This window comes from Elephantulus edwardii, unplaced genomic scaffold (assembly GCF_000299155.1).
Source record: "Elephantulus edwardii isolate Elephantulus edwardi_28Jun2011 unplaced genomic scaffold, EleEdw1.0 scaffold00324, whole genome shotgun sequence".
In the NCBI taxonomy this organism is placed as follows: domain Eukaryota; kingdom Metazoa; phylum Chordata; class Mammalia; order Macroscelidea; family Macroscelididae; genus Elephantulus; species Elephantulus edwardii.
This window is the reverse complement of record NW_006400074.1, coordinates 2,123,063-2,138,066: the sequence shown is the minus strand read 5'-3', so window position 1 is coordinate 2,138,066 and position 15,004 is coordinate 2,123,063. Positions and strand designations below refer to the sequence as shown.

The 15,004-nt window shown below is 39.4% G+C and overlaps 1 protein-coding gene across 1 annotated transcript in view; it reads right to left on the bottom strand.

Moving 5' to 3' along the window:
- Positions 1–15,004, bottom strand: part of LOC102857249 (glutamate dehydrogenase 1, mitochondrial-like) — a 67,715-nt gene that overhangs the window by 27,306 nt on the left and 25,405 nt on the right. The window contains exons 3-6 of the mRNA XM_006901392.1: positions 14,609–14,664; positions 10,670–10,733; positions 6,122–6,216; positions 705–884 (exon numbers count right to left, since the gene is read on the bottom strand). Coding sequence (XP_006901454.1) covers positions 705–884; positions 6,122–6,216; positions 10,670–10,733; positions 14,609–14,664 — 395 coding nt within the window. The remainder of the gene's footprint in view (positions 1–704; positions 885–6,121; positions 6,217–10,669; positions 10,734–14,608; positions 14,665–15,004) is intronic.

Genomic DNA, 15,004 nt, shown 5'->3' with positions numbered 1-15,004 from the left:
TATATTTAGGAATAAATCTAATGAAAGATACAAATAACCTATCCAAAGAAGACTAATATATGAGAAACCAAAAAAGAACTATATAAATGGAAGAATATTCCATCTTTACAGATGGGAAGATGCAACACTGTGAAACCAGCAATACGCCCAAAGTCAATCTACAGATGTGATGCAATCCTGGTTTGGACTCTATCATTCTTCAAAGAGATGGAAAAAAGTAATTATCTTCTTTATAGGAAATGAAATAAACCCTGGATAAACAAAATGCTAATGAGATGAAAAACAAAGTAAGAGGTATTGTACTTTTCTATCTCAAAAACCTACCAAACTGCCTGGTACTTGCTACAGCAACAGATACACAAAGGAATAGAACTGAAAATCCCCAAGTAAATCCATGCACCTTTGGACAGCTTAATTTTGATCAAAAGAGATGAAATCTATTAAACTGAGGGGAAAGGTAACCTTTTTAACAAACCATTCTTTTAAATCTGGAAGTCTATTTGCAGAAAATTTAAAAAGTATTTGACTACCAAGTTTCAATTATATACTAACTAGCTCACACTAGGTTAAAATAAAAGTATGTACTACAAAATAATTACTTAAAATCTGAGAGAGTCAAAAAGAAACAAGTTTTTAAAATTGCACATCTAAAAGTATCACAGTTTATGCATTATCAGTTAATCCAAAGAAAACCAAAATTTCACCTGAACAACAAATGTTTTATCTCCAAATCCTGGTGTCATTCCCAAAATGCTCATGTACGAAGCTTCATTGATGAAATTTTCAATCCCATGGAAAACACCACGACCAGTAGCAGAGATACGTCCATGGATACCACCTTGACTGATAGGTTTACCAGTAACACAGGCATGTGCATTAATGTCCTGCAAAAGAAAGTCATAGTCCAAAAAAAATGAATGGCAGGTCCAATTTCTATATGAACCAATAAAATGAAGGAATAAAGTCAAAGCATGTTGTTATTATACAGGTGTACTTTCCCCAGTAGAGACAAGCTTTACTCAGCTGCCTGATCCTAGAAAATATGTAAGATATGGTATTTTCTTTTTTTCTTCTATTTTTTTTATTATTAATTTCAATGAAAATTTACAGAGACTTTGTATTTCTATTCTTTCATTGTTGTACTTTTCTCCCCTCACAACCCTCCCCCCCAGTATACTACCCTCTTGGAAAAGTAAAAGAAAAATTCTTTCATTGTTTTACAATCCCTTCCCCCATTATGCAGCCTTCACTCTGGACTCAACAGATGGTATTTTCTAACAGGTCGAAAACAAAGAGCTTTGCAATTTATCAAGTAAGCACAAATACGGCATCACAAAAGCAGAGATCATTCAGCTTAGACTACTTTCCCCTTATCAAATATTTAAACCTTACTAAGTAAAGGTACATACATACTCATGTCTTTAAATCTACCATAGGCTCAAGTACTTCATAATCCAGTCTAGAACAGGAAGGTGTGCTACAATGTTGAACGGGAAGACCTAATGTTGTAAATACAGTCTTCTACCAAAGTAATACAGAAATTTAATAAAATGCCATTTTTGAAAAAGGGAACTTTAATGATTCTTGCTTTTTTGGAAAGGGAGATTAACAAAAGTATTCAATAAACTGGGGGGAAAAAATCCCATCCAAATGAAAAACAACAACAAAACAAAAAAACCTCTCACAAATCAGAAAACGAAGGAATTCTGAAATACACCTATTAAGTTAAAAATACCTACTGATGCAGAAATTCCATTTTTGTATATTTAATATGGTCCCCTTGGGGTTGAAAGGGGAAGAGGATATGAGGTAAGGGACAAAGGTTGCTGTGCCTGCCTGCCTACAGGTAGCAGTTATCAGCTCTAAGTGGACAAATGAGGCTGGCAGGGCTACCTTTCTATATTCTTTGTATTAATGATGTGTATGCATTATTGCTTAACAACCAAGTATAAGCAGAAAAAAGAATGGAAAGGCATCCCTTTCTAAGATAACAAATATATCATAAGCTGTAGTAACACAAACTGTGGAACAGAAAAATCAGTCAAATCAGGGCCGCAGAACCCTGAAAAGCCTGTTACATACGTATTGTTGTTATGTTGTCCAGTACTCTAGGACTCACAGAGAACTCATGAGCAAAAGATTTGAATTTTGCTGTATTCTGTACTATTTTCACAACTCCTTCGAAGCTTCAGCACAGTATCACAGGCACTGGCTCAATCCATCTTAGAGTTGGGGGTTTTCCTCTCCTTCTCTGATCTTCCTACCTTTCCCTCTATGATGTATTTTTCCAAGGACTAGTCTCTTTTGACAACATGCCCAAAATATGTGATGTGAAGTTTCACCATCTTTTGTTTCTAAGGAGTACCCTAGCTGCACTTTCTCCAACACAGATTTATTTGTTTTTTTTTGGCAATCCATGGGATATTCAATATTCTTTGCCAGCACCACAACTCAAAGGCATCAATTATTCTATTTTCCTTTTTCAACTGTCCAACTTTCAGATGCATAGGAAGCAAATCAAAGTACCATGGCTTGGATCAGATGCAGTTTAGTCTTTAAGCTGACAACCTTGCTTTTCAGCATTTTGGAAAGGTCCTTGAAGGTAGATTTCCCTAATGTAAAAAGTCTTATGATTCCTTAGCTACTATGGGTATTAATTGTGGATCCAAGTAAATTGAAATTGTTGAGAACTTCAATCTTTTTTCTCCATCTATTCCAGTGGGAAGGATTTTTGTCTTCTTGATGTTGACATTTAATTCACATTGTGTAATTTAAATATAAGGCTTTTGATCTTGTATAGGAGATCAATATAAACAAGAGTGCATTTTACCTTGGTTAATATACTGACAATTTAATAAACTTGCCAAGGACTATTTGATAAACATAGTCCAACTTCCAAATATATATTACAGTTGGGGAAGTTAAAAAGTGACCTGGCCTCTTTGTATGTAAGGCTTAAATGATTTTTATAATAAGAATTGTGTTACTTTTGTACTTTCCAACAATAAAAAAGTGTCTAATAAAGTGATTTTCAGAATTAACAGTTTTTTCCCACATACGAATACAGAATTGTAAACTAGGGACAAATGCTATTTAAACAGCAAAAGTGCAAATGCTGGCTTTGATTAATACAGTCTGAGGTTTAACATAGTGCCAACTGCCAAGCTCACCAGCATACTAATTATTTCTAAAAGTCTAGTGGTAAAAATAACCCCCTACCAATATCGAGCTTCCAAGTGGTCCTAGGGAAAAAGGAGCTGTGTGATTCAGGCCTGTGTCTGGAATACTAATGAACAAAAACTAAGGCTTTCTAACATTGTGCTCTAGTTCGGATTTTCTATGACTTAACCAAGAAAAGCCTTTTTTATCAGTATAGTCAAAGTTTAAAAAAGCTGTGTGTCAGGAAGTGTGCAGATGGCACAGGACAGAATAAGGTTCAGATATTTTGTTCATAGGGTCGCCATGAGTTGTTCTGAATTGTACTTGACTTGACGGCACCTAACAACTAAGTCAAAAGTTCAGCTGGCACTGTTGTGAATAAGCAACAAAGAATATTATTACTTGCTGGTTTATACCAACTACTCTAGTATCTTGATTAAGAAGAACAAGAGATTAGATATTAATTACACCCAGAGCTCATTTACATGATACTAAAAGGTGACAGATGCACACATGACTGTCCTTTTTGGGACTGCTCCTGTTTTATTTCAGAGGATCTGTGCAGTTTACATGGTGCAGTACAGAGGTCTTGGCTGGGGGTGGGGAAGGTAAGGAGGAGTGTATAAATAACCAGTTAACCTGTGCAGCAGCTATAGAAAAGGTGTAGTGGTTTGAGTTTCATCAGAGGTGAGACTGGAAGAAAGGACTGGCAACCTCCTTCTGAAAGATGAACCACTGAAAACCACGTGGAGGACAGGTCAGCTCCCATGCCCGAGTCAGAGCTGGCCTGATGATCATGCATTGTATTTACCTTTATATTTGCTAAGGGTTGTGCACTGTTATTCATGTCACACTCATAGCTATACTATTATTAATCTCATTTTACATATGAGAACAGAGGCAGCTGCTTCAAGTAAAAAAGCTGGCTAAGTGAAGTGGCCATGACTGACCTCCAAATAGCACCTGGGCTCCCAACTGCTAAGGGTGAACCATCTTGCAATGTGACTGACCTCCAGATGCCACCATTTCCCCTTGGCCTCCTTCTCAGAATGACTGTCCTCCTCTTTCCAAGGCCAATACTTTCCCTATTGTTAGGTGCCACAGAGTTTGTTCTGACTCATGGTAACTTTCCATTTAAAAGAATGAATAAGACCCAGTCCTGTGCCATCCTCACAATCATGTCTGACTACATTCCTGCAGCCATTGTGTCTATCCATCTTGATGAGTCTTATTCTTTTTGTTGACCCTCAACTTTAACAAGCATGGAAGCCCTTCCCCAGGGCTATCAGATGAAGCACATGAGATGAAGTCTCCTTTCTAAGATGTGTTCTAGTTGTACTTGTTAGCTTTTCTAGCAGTCTATGGCCTGGCTGATATTCTCCATAACATTCCACAACTCAAAGGCATCAATTCTTCTTCAGTCTTCCTTATTCAACATCAACTTCCCCACAGCATGGTATGTGTCTGGTGCACCTTAGTCTTCAAAGTGACATCTTTCCACTCAAAATTCAAACTAGCTCATTACCCTTGAGTCGGAGTTGACTCAAAACTCACCCTCTATTGAGTTTCTAAGGCTGTAAATCCCATGGGACTCCTCCCATCTTTCTCCCACAGAGTCACTGGTGGATTTGAACCAACAGGGAGGTGCCATTTATGGGTAAGCAGTGCAACGCAACACAAGAGCTCACTCCATGTCGTTGTTATGTGCTAAGTTTAACTCAGAGCAACCCTAGGAGAAATGGTTGTGACCTCAGCACTATCTCAGTTATACTTGGTCGCACTGCTATAGTCACTGTGTCAATCCAACCTGTTGAGTCTTCTCTTACACAGACTCCCAAGCATGATGCCCTTCGCCAAGGACTGGCCCCTCCTTACAACATGCCCAGAGTTTATGTGGTTCTTAAATAAAAAAAAATCCCCTGACACTTTATTCTAGCAGAGAACTCTGCTCCTTTATCACTGGCACTGGCAGGATCTCTCTTTCACCAATGAATCCACACCCACAGCTACTCATTATGCCAGACAACAACAAAACCTTTCATTTAGGACGAAAGCCAAGTTTCAAGTCACCTTCTCTTTGCTTCTCTCCATTGACACTTCTCTTGAGTGGACGCTCACATTATGGCCTACTTCCCACTCTCAATGCCAGCTGCCTGGCTCCAATCTCATTATCCACAGCTTTGTTGCGGAATCTGGTCTTTCTGTCCCCAGCATCTACAGTGCTGAGTTCTTAGGGCCCCTCCGTCATTCAGAACTTTCTGCTTTTCTTCCCTAAGTTACTCTTTATTTTTAAAAAGTTTATACTGATTTGCATACTAAATTCATATACATTGCGTTTCACACATTTCTTTGTTCACATTGTGTTTTATCTGATCATTTCCATACATTGCATCTAATAAAACCAATCACCATTGATCTCTGCCCACTATCACTCCGTCTTTTCAGGTCCCCACTGGATCTTTCCTAATTACTTTATTTACTCCCTCTGCTTACCGAACTATGACCCCATGACTTCCCTTCTCTTCACCTTTCCGAGGTTACTCTCAAAGCTGTCCACTTCTCTCCAACTTCACTGACCCCACTATAAGCCAGGTCATACTTTATCTACTTCTGCATCTTAGCTCCTCTTTAAATTGAGTCATGGAGGAAAAATTAATTTCAAATGGTTCTTTCTTTCCCCATCAATGTCCAGTAATGTTTCCTAATTTATGAGCAAATTCTTTGAGGGGCCAACCTCAGGGAACAGAAAAATATGTAGGTAAAAGCTCAATCCATGTGCACTAAATTTATGATTCAAGAGTGGAGAAATAGAAGTAAAATAATATACATGCCAAGATTATCATTAAAAGTGAGGAGAAAATTCCAGTAGTTTTCAACCGTCACGGCCACACACAGTAAGTTTAGTGGCTACAATAGGCAGAGATGTAGTAAAGGATGCTATCAGGGTCTGGCAGGTACTCACGTAGTGCCCAATGGTGCTGGCATAGGTGTCAGCGATCCAGGACATCTCCCGCTCACCTGTGCTCATGTCAGGGGCAGGCACATCAATGCCAGGACCTGTGGGCACATGGAAAGGGTACCAGATCATCTCAAATGCAAATATCCCTGCAACTTTCTATAGGAATAGTCATCAAAACTTCAGCTTTTACTTACTTAACCATGAAAGGAATAGAAATGTTGTTGTTATGTGCCGTCGAGTTGCTTGCGACTCATAGCGACCCTATGTACTGTTAACAGCTCTAAACTCTGCTCTGTCCTGTGCCAATCTCATTGTCTCTGACACTCCCATCCCGATTGCCCCAGTCACTGAATCAATCCACCTCCCAGAGGGCCTTCCCCTCCTGCGCCTGCCCTCCACCCTCCCAAGCATGATGTCCTTCTCCAAGGACCGGTCTCTCTTTACAACATGACCAAAGTATGTCAGATGAAGCCTCAGAATCCAGGAATAGAAATAGCCACAGGAAAAGAAAGGTTTTGTTTCTGGTGACCTTAGTGTCCTAACTATAAATGGAGACAATACCTCAATCCAGATAAGCAGAAGTGCTGCACACAGTACTTAATATATCACATGTGGGGACGTACACCCCTCAGCAAGAAGGAAAAAAGGCAAGAACCCGTGTCCCAAAGCAGCTGCGACAGACACTGTCACAGCTTCCCCAGCAAGAGCATTGCTCTGTCCCTCCACTCAAAGCCCACTCACTTTGTGTACATTCTGGGTCTTGGCTTTTAATTCCTCAAGTCACAACAAATTGAAGTGACCAGCAGCAACAGGTACCACTGACAGCACTACAGTGAGATTGTGGATAAAAATGTGTAACTGCTGCTATAAAAATATTCATAATAAAAAGAAAAGCAAACTAATTGTTCATAACAACTCACTGCAGTAGTTTCCATTTATAAAAAATTCTCTCTTTTAAAACTTAAACTGAGTGCCACTGAGTCAGAAGAGACTCACAGCTGAACCTCTGTTTGGTTTTTGAGGCTTTAAGTCTTAAGGGAAGAGACTGCCAGAGAGGCTCATATGTTGATGAGCAGCACAACTCCCTACAGACCATGCCACAAGAGCTCCCCATCTATAGGTGGCACAGATGGGGTATTCTTGTCTTCTAACCTAAAAGTTAGTAGCCTGAAGCGATATAATGGAAGACCAATCTCCCAATAAGATCATGGCCAAGAAAGCCATAAAGGATGGAAGCAGCAAACAGAGACCTAATGGAAGGACTGAGGACTGACGGCCAGGAAGAATGCACGTGGTTGAATGGAATAGTCATCTGCCTGTAAACTTTGACTCTGGTCACAATCAAGTTAAAAACAAGGACAAAACCAAAAAGTACCCTATGGAGCAGTTGTGTTATGCAGCATGCAAGGTTACTCTGAAGTGGAGTGGACTGGATGGCAACTAGTAAGAGTCAGTTTTACATCAGAAACACAAATAGTAAACGGTTTCTCAAAAACATCAATTAAAAAAAAAAACCAACAAAAATCCCCCAACTATGCCAAAGGCGATGGTCTTCCCCACCAGTGTTATCATCAGGCTTGTGGGTTTTCTATTTTGCACGAAACGCAAGTACAGAATACAAGGAATTCTTGAATTTCAAGTAAATTCTCAAATCTTATAGAAGAAAAGGTCTACCCTTTAAAAGTAGGTAATGTTAATTATATTTAAGGGTTAATATGCTATATGCAACCTTATAACCATATGAATTAAAAACATGTTATAAAATTATTTCTTCTCTTTATGTTTTTGTATGCCACTGTAGCTGATTCTCCAAGTGTGTTTTCAGAGGCAATAAATCGCATGGGAGGAGATTGATTATTTTTCTCTTGCAAACAGCTGGTGGATTCGAACCACATGCCATTCGGATTGCAGAGCAGCTTCTTAACACTTATTTCCATTCAGCAATTATGATAAAAATCACTCAAAAAACTAAGAATAGAAGATAACTTTCTTAGCATCATTCAGGCATCTTGTGAAAACCCCTTAACATTCTACTCAATGGTGAAATGGTGAATGTTTCCCCCAAAAAGATCAGGAACAAGAAAAGACAAGGCTGCCCACTTCTTTTCAACACTGTATGGAGAGTTTTAGCTAGGGCAATTAGGAAAAAAAGAAGAAGAAAAAAAGGTGTCATGACTGGAAGGGATCAAAGGGAAAAAGAGAGTTTACAAATAAGTTTAACAAGACACATGCAAAACTATAAAACATTTTTAAGATAAATGAAAGAAACCAAATAAATAAACTCTGTTTTGTGGACTAGAAGTTAACTGCAAGATGGCAACACTAGAGAGTCAATGTAATCCCAGAGTAAAAATTCTAGTTGCTTTACTTTATTTCTGTTGACAGTAACAAGTGGGTCCTATATTTACTAAGTGTTTCAAGGCCAGGATAGAGACTCAGGTGTAATGTGGAATCTCAAAGGCTCTACGGAAAGTGATGTCAGACAATAACAGATGAGCACCTCTGACTGGGGAGAGAAGGGGTTCTGGGACCACCTGGCAGGTTAGTCACATGAGGGGCTAAAAAGTATTTTACACACATAGTCAGAGAACTAGTTATTTTAGTTCTGATTTCTTTCAGTGGTTCAACAAATCACCTTTTAACCTTTGGGATGAGTCAAAGTACTTGTTAATTTAGATAAAACTAACCTGGAGAGATGCCAGATATAGGCAATAAAAACAATAAAGTCTAAACCCAGTAAAGACTATTAAATATATTTAAGGCTAACAAGAGATAAAACTATGCAGGTTGATTTACAGGCCGAACATGACTTCAAATCTCAGAAAAAGTATTTGGTAATTAACTAACGCTTCCCTCATAAAAGGACTGTACCAGGAAATTTGATAAGTTATGAAAGATAGGCCAAATCTACGTATGTTTTAGTATTGCTTTTAATTTATTTTGTCTTTACATGTTTATTTCTTACTTTTTCCCTAAAAAGAGGACAGATTTCAAAACAAGGCACCCGCTGACAGTGAGGGTAACAGCAGAGAAGAAAAACACAAGGGCAAAGACCAGAGATTTTCTTTCCTCGTTCAATTAGTCTGTTTTCATTTAACTATGCTTACAGGGCACACACAGTTAATTTTGTTATTCAAACAATTGAGAACTCTTCTAGATATCGGCACATTTTGGGTGGGGGCAAAAAGAAAAGAAGGAATGACTAATATTTACATAGCATTGAAAAGAACATTCACATCTCTCATAAAAGAAGATGGAAACACAGATAAAAGACCGTAAGGTACCAAAAAAAATCAAGCAAGGAGTATTTTCAGAAATCTAGTCTGCTTGGCAGAAGATCCCTCACTCACTGCTGCTAAACAGGAACGACTCATAGTTGATCCTATGGATTTCCGAGGCTGCAAATCACATGGAAAGAGACTGCCTAACTTTCTCCTTTGGAGACACTCATGGATCTGAACTGGTAGAAGTGTGGGTGGCCTCACGGTTAGCATGGAAATTCCCTATGGACTAGGCCATCAGAATTCCCTATAACAAACAAGCCGCAGAACTCCTAAACCTGGACAGGGGTAGCAAAGTGACTGATCAGCATTTCCCTAGCTGCATTTAAGAACAACAGAATTACTACTGTAAAAACGGAACTATTTTTTTTTTCTTACATGCATACGACAGTATGTAACGGGAGCTCTGGTGGCTAAGCAGTAAGGAATTGTGCTGCCAAAGCAAAGATAGGCAGTTTGAATCCTCCAGCTGTTCCATAGGAGAACGATGGGCAATCACCTCTCATATGATTTCTTGCCTCTGAAAACTCATGAGGGTCAACCATAGTTGGGTCCCAATAGTACAGAACAACAACGACAAATCAGTGCCTAAAGATCAGCTTCAATTTTCCTGTATTTCTCAAATGAAAATGTACAACACTGCTACACCAATCAAAATTCACTGGGCCTGCACCCTCCCCACATGCTGAGGCTCAAAACTTTCCTAGAGATGTGCCTAAAATAGGTCCAGGTATGCCTACCATACCTATCACATCTCATCTCCATAGTAAAATAAAGGGCAACACTACTTATGTTCTTAGAGATTAAAAGCAAAAGCCTAATTTAAGCAAATCCATTGTTGTTAAGTTGGACTTCTGAGAACTCCATGTTATAAAAGCCCACCCACTAAGAACAAAAACAGAATATGCTTGTAAACATTCACTAATCTCTCTCTCTCTCTCTCACACACACACACACACACACACACACACACACACACACACACACACACACGGAGCCACTTTGTTGGTGGAGGGAAGCCTACCCACTGCTTTCAAGTCAATTCTTAACTGACTCTCTATTAGGTCTCTGAGGCTGTAAATCTTTATAGAAGACTGCCTTTTTTCCCCCCTAAGGAGACTGCTGGATTTCTATTGCTGATCTTTCAGAGCAGCCTGACATGCTACACACTATGCCACCAAGGCTCCCTGTTCTAAAAGCAGAGGTTTAAATCAGAACAATGACTGTTCAGTGGTTCCCACTTTAGTGGAAACAACATGGCAGTACCTACCAATGAAGCCCTTCTTTGCAAGCTCCATAGTGAACCTCCTTGTAATCTTTTCCAGTTCATTATCCTGTGAAGAAAACAACAAAAAACACACAAGGAGAAAAAAAGTTTTTTGACAGAAAATCATTTGGGGGAAAATGGCATAATTTTCTATTCACTGGACATTTTCATGCAGTCTTGTTTAATCGTCAGAATAACCGATAAAATTGGTATTTTCGTGTAAAGATGAGAAAAATGAGAGGGCAGAAACTGTTGCTGTTAGGGGCCATTAAGTTGATCACAACTCACAGTGATCCTATGAAGAGCAGATCTGAACCTTACCCTATTGTGCCCTATCCTCATAGTCATGGATATGCTCAAACCCACTGTTACAGCCATTGTGCCAATCTATCTTACTGAAGACTTTCCTCTCTTTCTCTGACCTTACTTTTTCCCCAGCATGCTGTCTTTTTCCAAGGATTGGCCCTGTTTAACAACATGTCCAAGGAGAAACCTGGTTTCACCCTTTGAAACAGACCTATTTGTTCTCTTGGCAGCCCATGGTATGTTCAATACTCTTTTCCAGCACCACGTATTGATTCTCCTTGAAGGTAATGATTTTGAAGCTCTGTCTCACACACTTTGGGCACACGGCCAGGAAGGACTGGTCCATGAAGAAGAACATCATGCTTGGAAAGGAAGACCCCAGATAAGATGGATTGACACAGTATTGGAGTAATAGGGGTAGGTGTGTTGGAGTCAGTGAGACTGACTTAATCGAGTCAGGATAGGGCAGGGTTCAGAGCTGTTGTACACAGGTTGCTATGAGTCACAAGCGACTTGATGGTGCATAAAAAAACATGTCTCAAGTATGTGAGACCAAGATTCACTATCGTTGCCTTTAAGGAGCACTGGGATTTCCTTGCCTCCAAGACAGACTTCTTTTTGGCAGACCATGGGATTATTCAGTACCCTTCTCAAATACCACACAACTCAAAGGCATTGATTTTTCTTCTGTCATCTTTTACTCATTGTCCAACTTTCAGATGCACAAGAAAGAAATGAAAACAAAAGAACAACAACAACCCCCCCCCAAGAAAAAACAACTAATAACAAAACAAACTCCCCCACCCCAAAACCATTAAAATTAAAAAACAAAACAAAACAGCAAACCCAAACCAAAATAATCATTGCTTGGATCAGGCACATCATGGTCTTTAAACTGACATTATTGCTCTTCAGCATTTTGGAAAGGCCCTTGACGGCAGAGTTTTCTAATGCAACACATCTTCTGATTTCTTGACCACTGTTACCATAGGTGTTGACTGTGGATCCAAGCAAAATAAAATCACTGACAACTTCAATCTTTTCTCTGTCTATCATGATCATGCCTACTGGTCAGTAAGGATTGGAGGTTTTTTCAATACTGAGATGTAATCCATACTGAAGGCTGGTCTTTGATCTTCTGCAGTAATCAAGTCCTCTTCCCCTTTTGCAGGCAAAGTTGTGTCATCTGCATAGTGCTGATTGTTTTTTCCTTCAAGCCTGATGCTGCATTCTTCCACCCCCTTCTTTTATCCTCTTCCTGTTCCAATGCTGCACTCTTCATGACAGAGTCCAGACTCTTGAATGATTTACTCAGTTTACGGATTGAGAATATAGGAAGCTCTGGTGGCCTAGTGGCAAGAAACTGCACTGCAATCCTGAAGACACAGCTGCTCCGTGGCAGAAAGGTGGGAAATTTCCAGTGCGATTGCCTGCCTCTGAAAACTGCTGGAGAGTCAGTTATGGGTCGGTTCCAACTCAAAGGTACACAACCACAACAACAATATGTAGCAAGAATACAAGCCTAATACACACCTTTCCTGATTTTAAACCACTCCATGCAGCATTCCCTTGTTCTGTTTGGGCAACAGTTTCTCAGTCTAGGTACAGGCTTTGCATGAGCACAACTGAATGTACTGGGAATCACATTCTTCTGAATGATAGTCATAGCCTGTTATGATCCACACACAGAAATGCCTTTGCACAGTCAATAAAACACAAATAACCTCTTTCTGGGATTCTTTGCTTCCAGGCAAGATTCATCTGACACCAACAATCTGTGATGCCACGGCCTCTTCTAAATCCAGCTTGAATTTTTGGCAGTTCTTTAAATAATCTAGCTGTTTTTAAATAATACTCAGGAAGATTTTACTTGCGTATGATAGTAATGATAGTGTTTGGTAAAAGCAGAAACTATGTAATAAAAACAGAACATAAAGATTCTCAATCCCAGTATCTGTGCTCTGTGGATTAAAAGAGACCATCCTGTGGTGAAATTAATTTCACTCTGTGGCTTTTTTGCAACACAGCCTGTGAGAGTTCCCTTTAGTTGTGAGTCATAAGCCTTTACCTTAATTTTCTACCATAGAACATTTATTACTTGTGTCCAGGTTGACTGACATTTTCTGGACAAGCTATAAAACTTAGGTTCTGTTTGTGTTTTGCCTGGTTCTGAGAGATAGCTTATCCTGTATGGGACTGGTCAATAGACTTTGAAAATGAAATGACTCTTGCCTACTATGCAAATGACTACTGACAATTGCCAGCCTACTGACAGGGAATTGGTCAGTTTGAGTACCTGGTGGAAATGCTATGACTTGAAACTGACAAGTTTATGTCAGTTTCACAGAGGTTTTAGGAACAAAAAGCAGCAGGTAGATAAGCAGATAGAAGGAGAGAGAAAAAAAGGGAGGAGAGAAAAAAGGAAGGGGAAAGAAAGAGGAGAGGAGCAGAGGGAAAAAGAGAAAGCCAGGAAGCTCCTAAAAGAGCAACTGAGAGGCATGGAAGACCAGAGCCAAGGTCACAGTGGGAGGTCTGATAGGGCGAGTGTGGTTTGTGACAGAAGGCAGGGGCACAGGAAGCTTGTCCTGTGCTCAAGAAGGACACCAGTGTCCATGATTCCCGCTTGTCCTGTGCTCAAGAAGGACACCAGTGTCCATGATTCCCGATCCTGAGTAGCAGAAGGAAGCTAGAATGCACAATTCCCGATCCTGAGTTATCGGAGGATGCTGGCATCTGTAAATCCTGATCCTGAGTTGCAGAAGAAAGCCTGCATCCATGACTCCTGATCCTGAGTTGTAGAAGGACTCTGGCATCCATGATTCCCTATCCTGAGTTGTAGAATGACGCTGGCGTCCACGATTCCTGATCCTGAGTTGTATAAAGAACCTAGCATCCATGATTTCTGATCCTGAGTTATAATCTGTTACTTCCTGATAAACTCCACAACTTTAAGTATGGTCTATGAGTTCTTTATGGCCATTTCAGCAAATGATCAACCCTGGTATAGAAGACGCAAGCCATGGGAAGGGATGCTGGTGAAAAGGCTAGAAGTAGTGAACTGTGTATGACCAATCAGCTCAGAGGGGTCAGCACTGGACTTATGGTGATGTTGCTTCGCTCTTCCCCGGAAGTTAGGCTAAGAGGCCTGATAACACTATGCCATTTCTACTCACCCCTATGCTATAGTTTTACAAGAAAGGTGAATTTTAACGAGGCAAAATCATCTGAATTTATTACAGATTGCTAATTCGACACCATATAAAACAGTAACAACTAGCTTTAACTTGGAAATGACTGTATAAGCAAGATTTTTACTGGATTACTTAAAGTTTTTACCACTAGGACTTTGAGATCTCCACATCAGTATTTCAGATTATCTGAATGTATCAGCATGGGTAAGTGTCTAACACTATGACAGTATTAATTACGGTTTAACCATGAAGGAAAGTGAAAAAGGACATTGACATTAAGCAGGTGACCTTTTACATGGCAAAACACTCAATGAGTTAATGATTTACTTGCTTTCCATGGCTTTTCGAAAAGCAATGTCCATCCGGATGGGGGATAAGCAAAAGCCCAGTCGTTTCAAGTACTTTGTGAATGTTCTGTGTGCACAAATATCAACATTGTACTTACAGTATAATTCTTGGGGTTGATTTTCACACCAGCTTTAGCACCCCCAAATGGAACATCTGAAAGACAAGGCAGAAAGCTGTTACTCTGTATCAAAGTTGAAAAACTACAGACTGCAGTAAACAGCATTACATAAACATGAGAGGCTTTCATTTCACAAAATTCATGAAATAAGCTCAGCGATCTCTCCTAAAATGCTAGTACTTAATCTTAACTGACCAAAAATTAAAAGACTTCAGCAAATTTCAATATACCTTTAATCAATGCTATTGACTATTACTGAAAAATATTAGAATTGATTTCCTCCTATTATGACCTAATCTTATGTATAAATAATATAGAAAGCTACCTATATATACTTTAGATTATAATTAAATCCTATAAAAAGATTTCCACTTG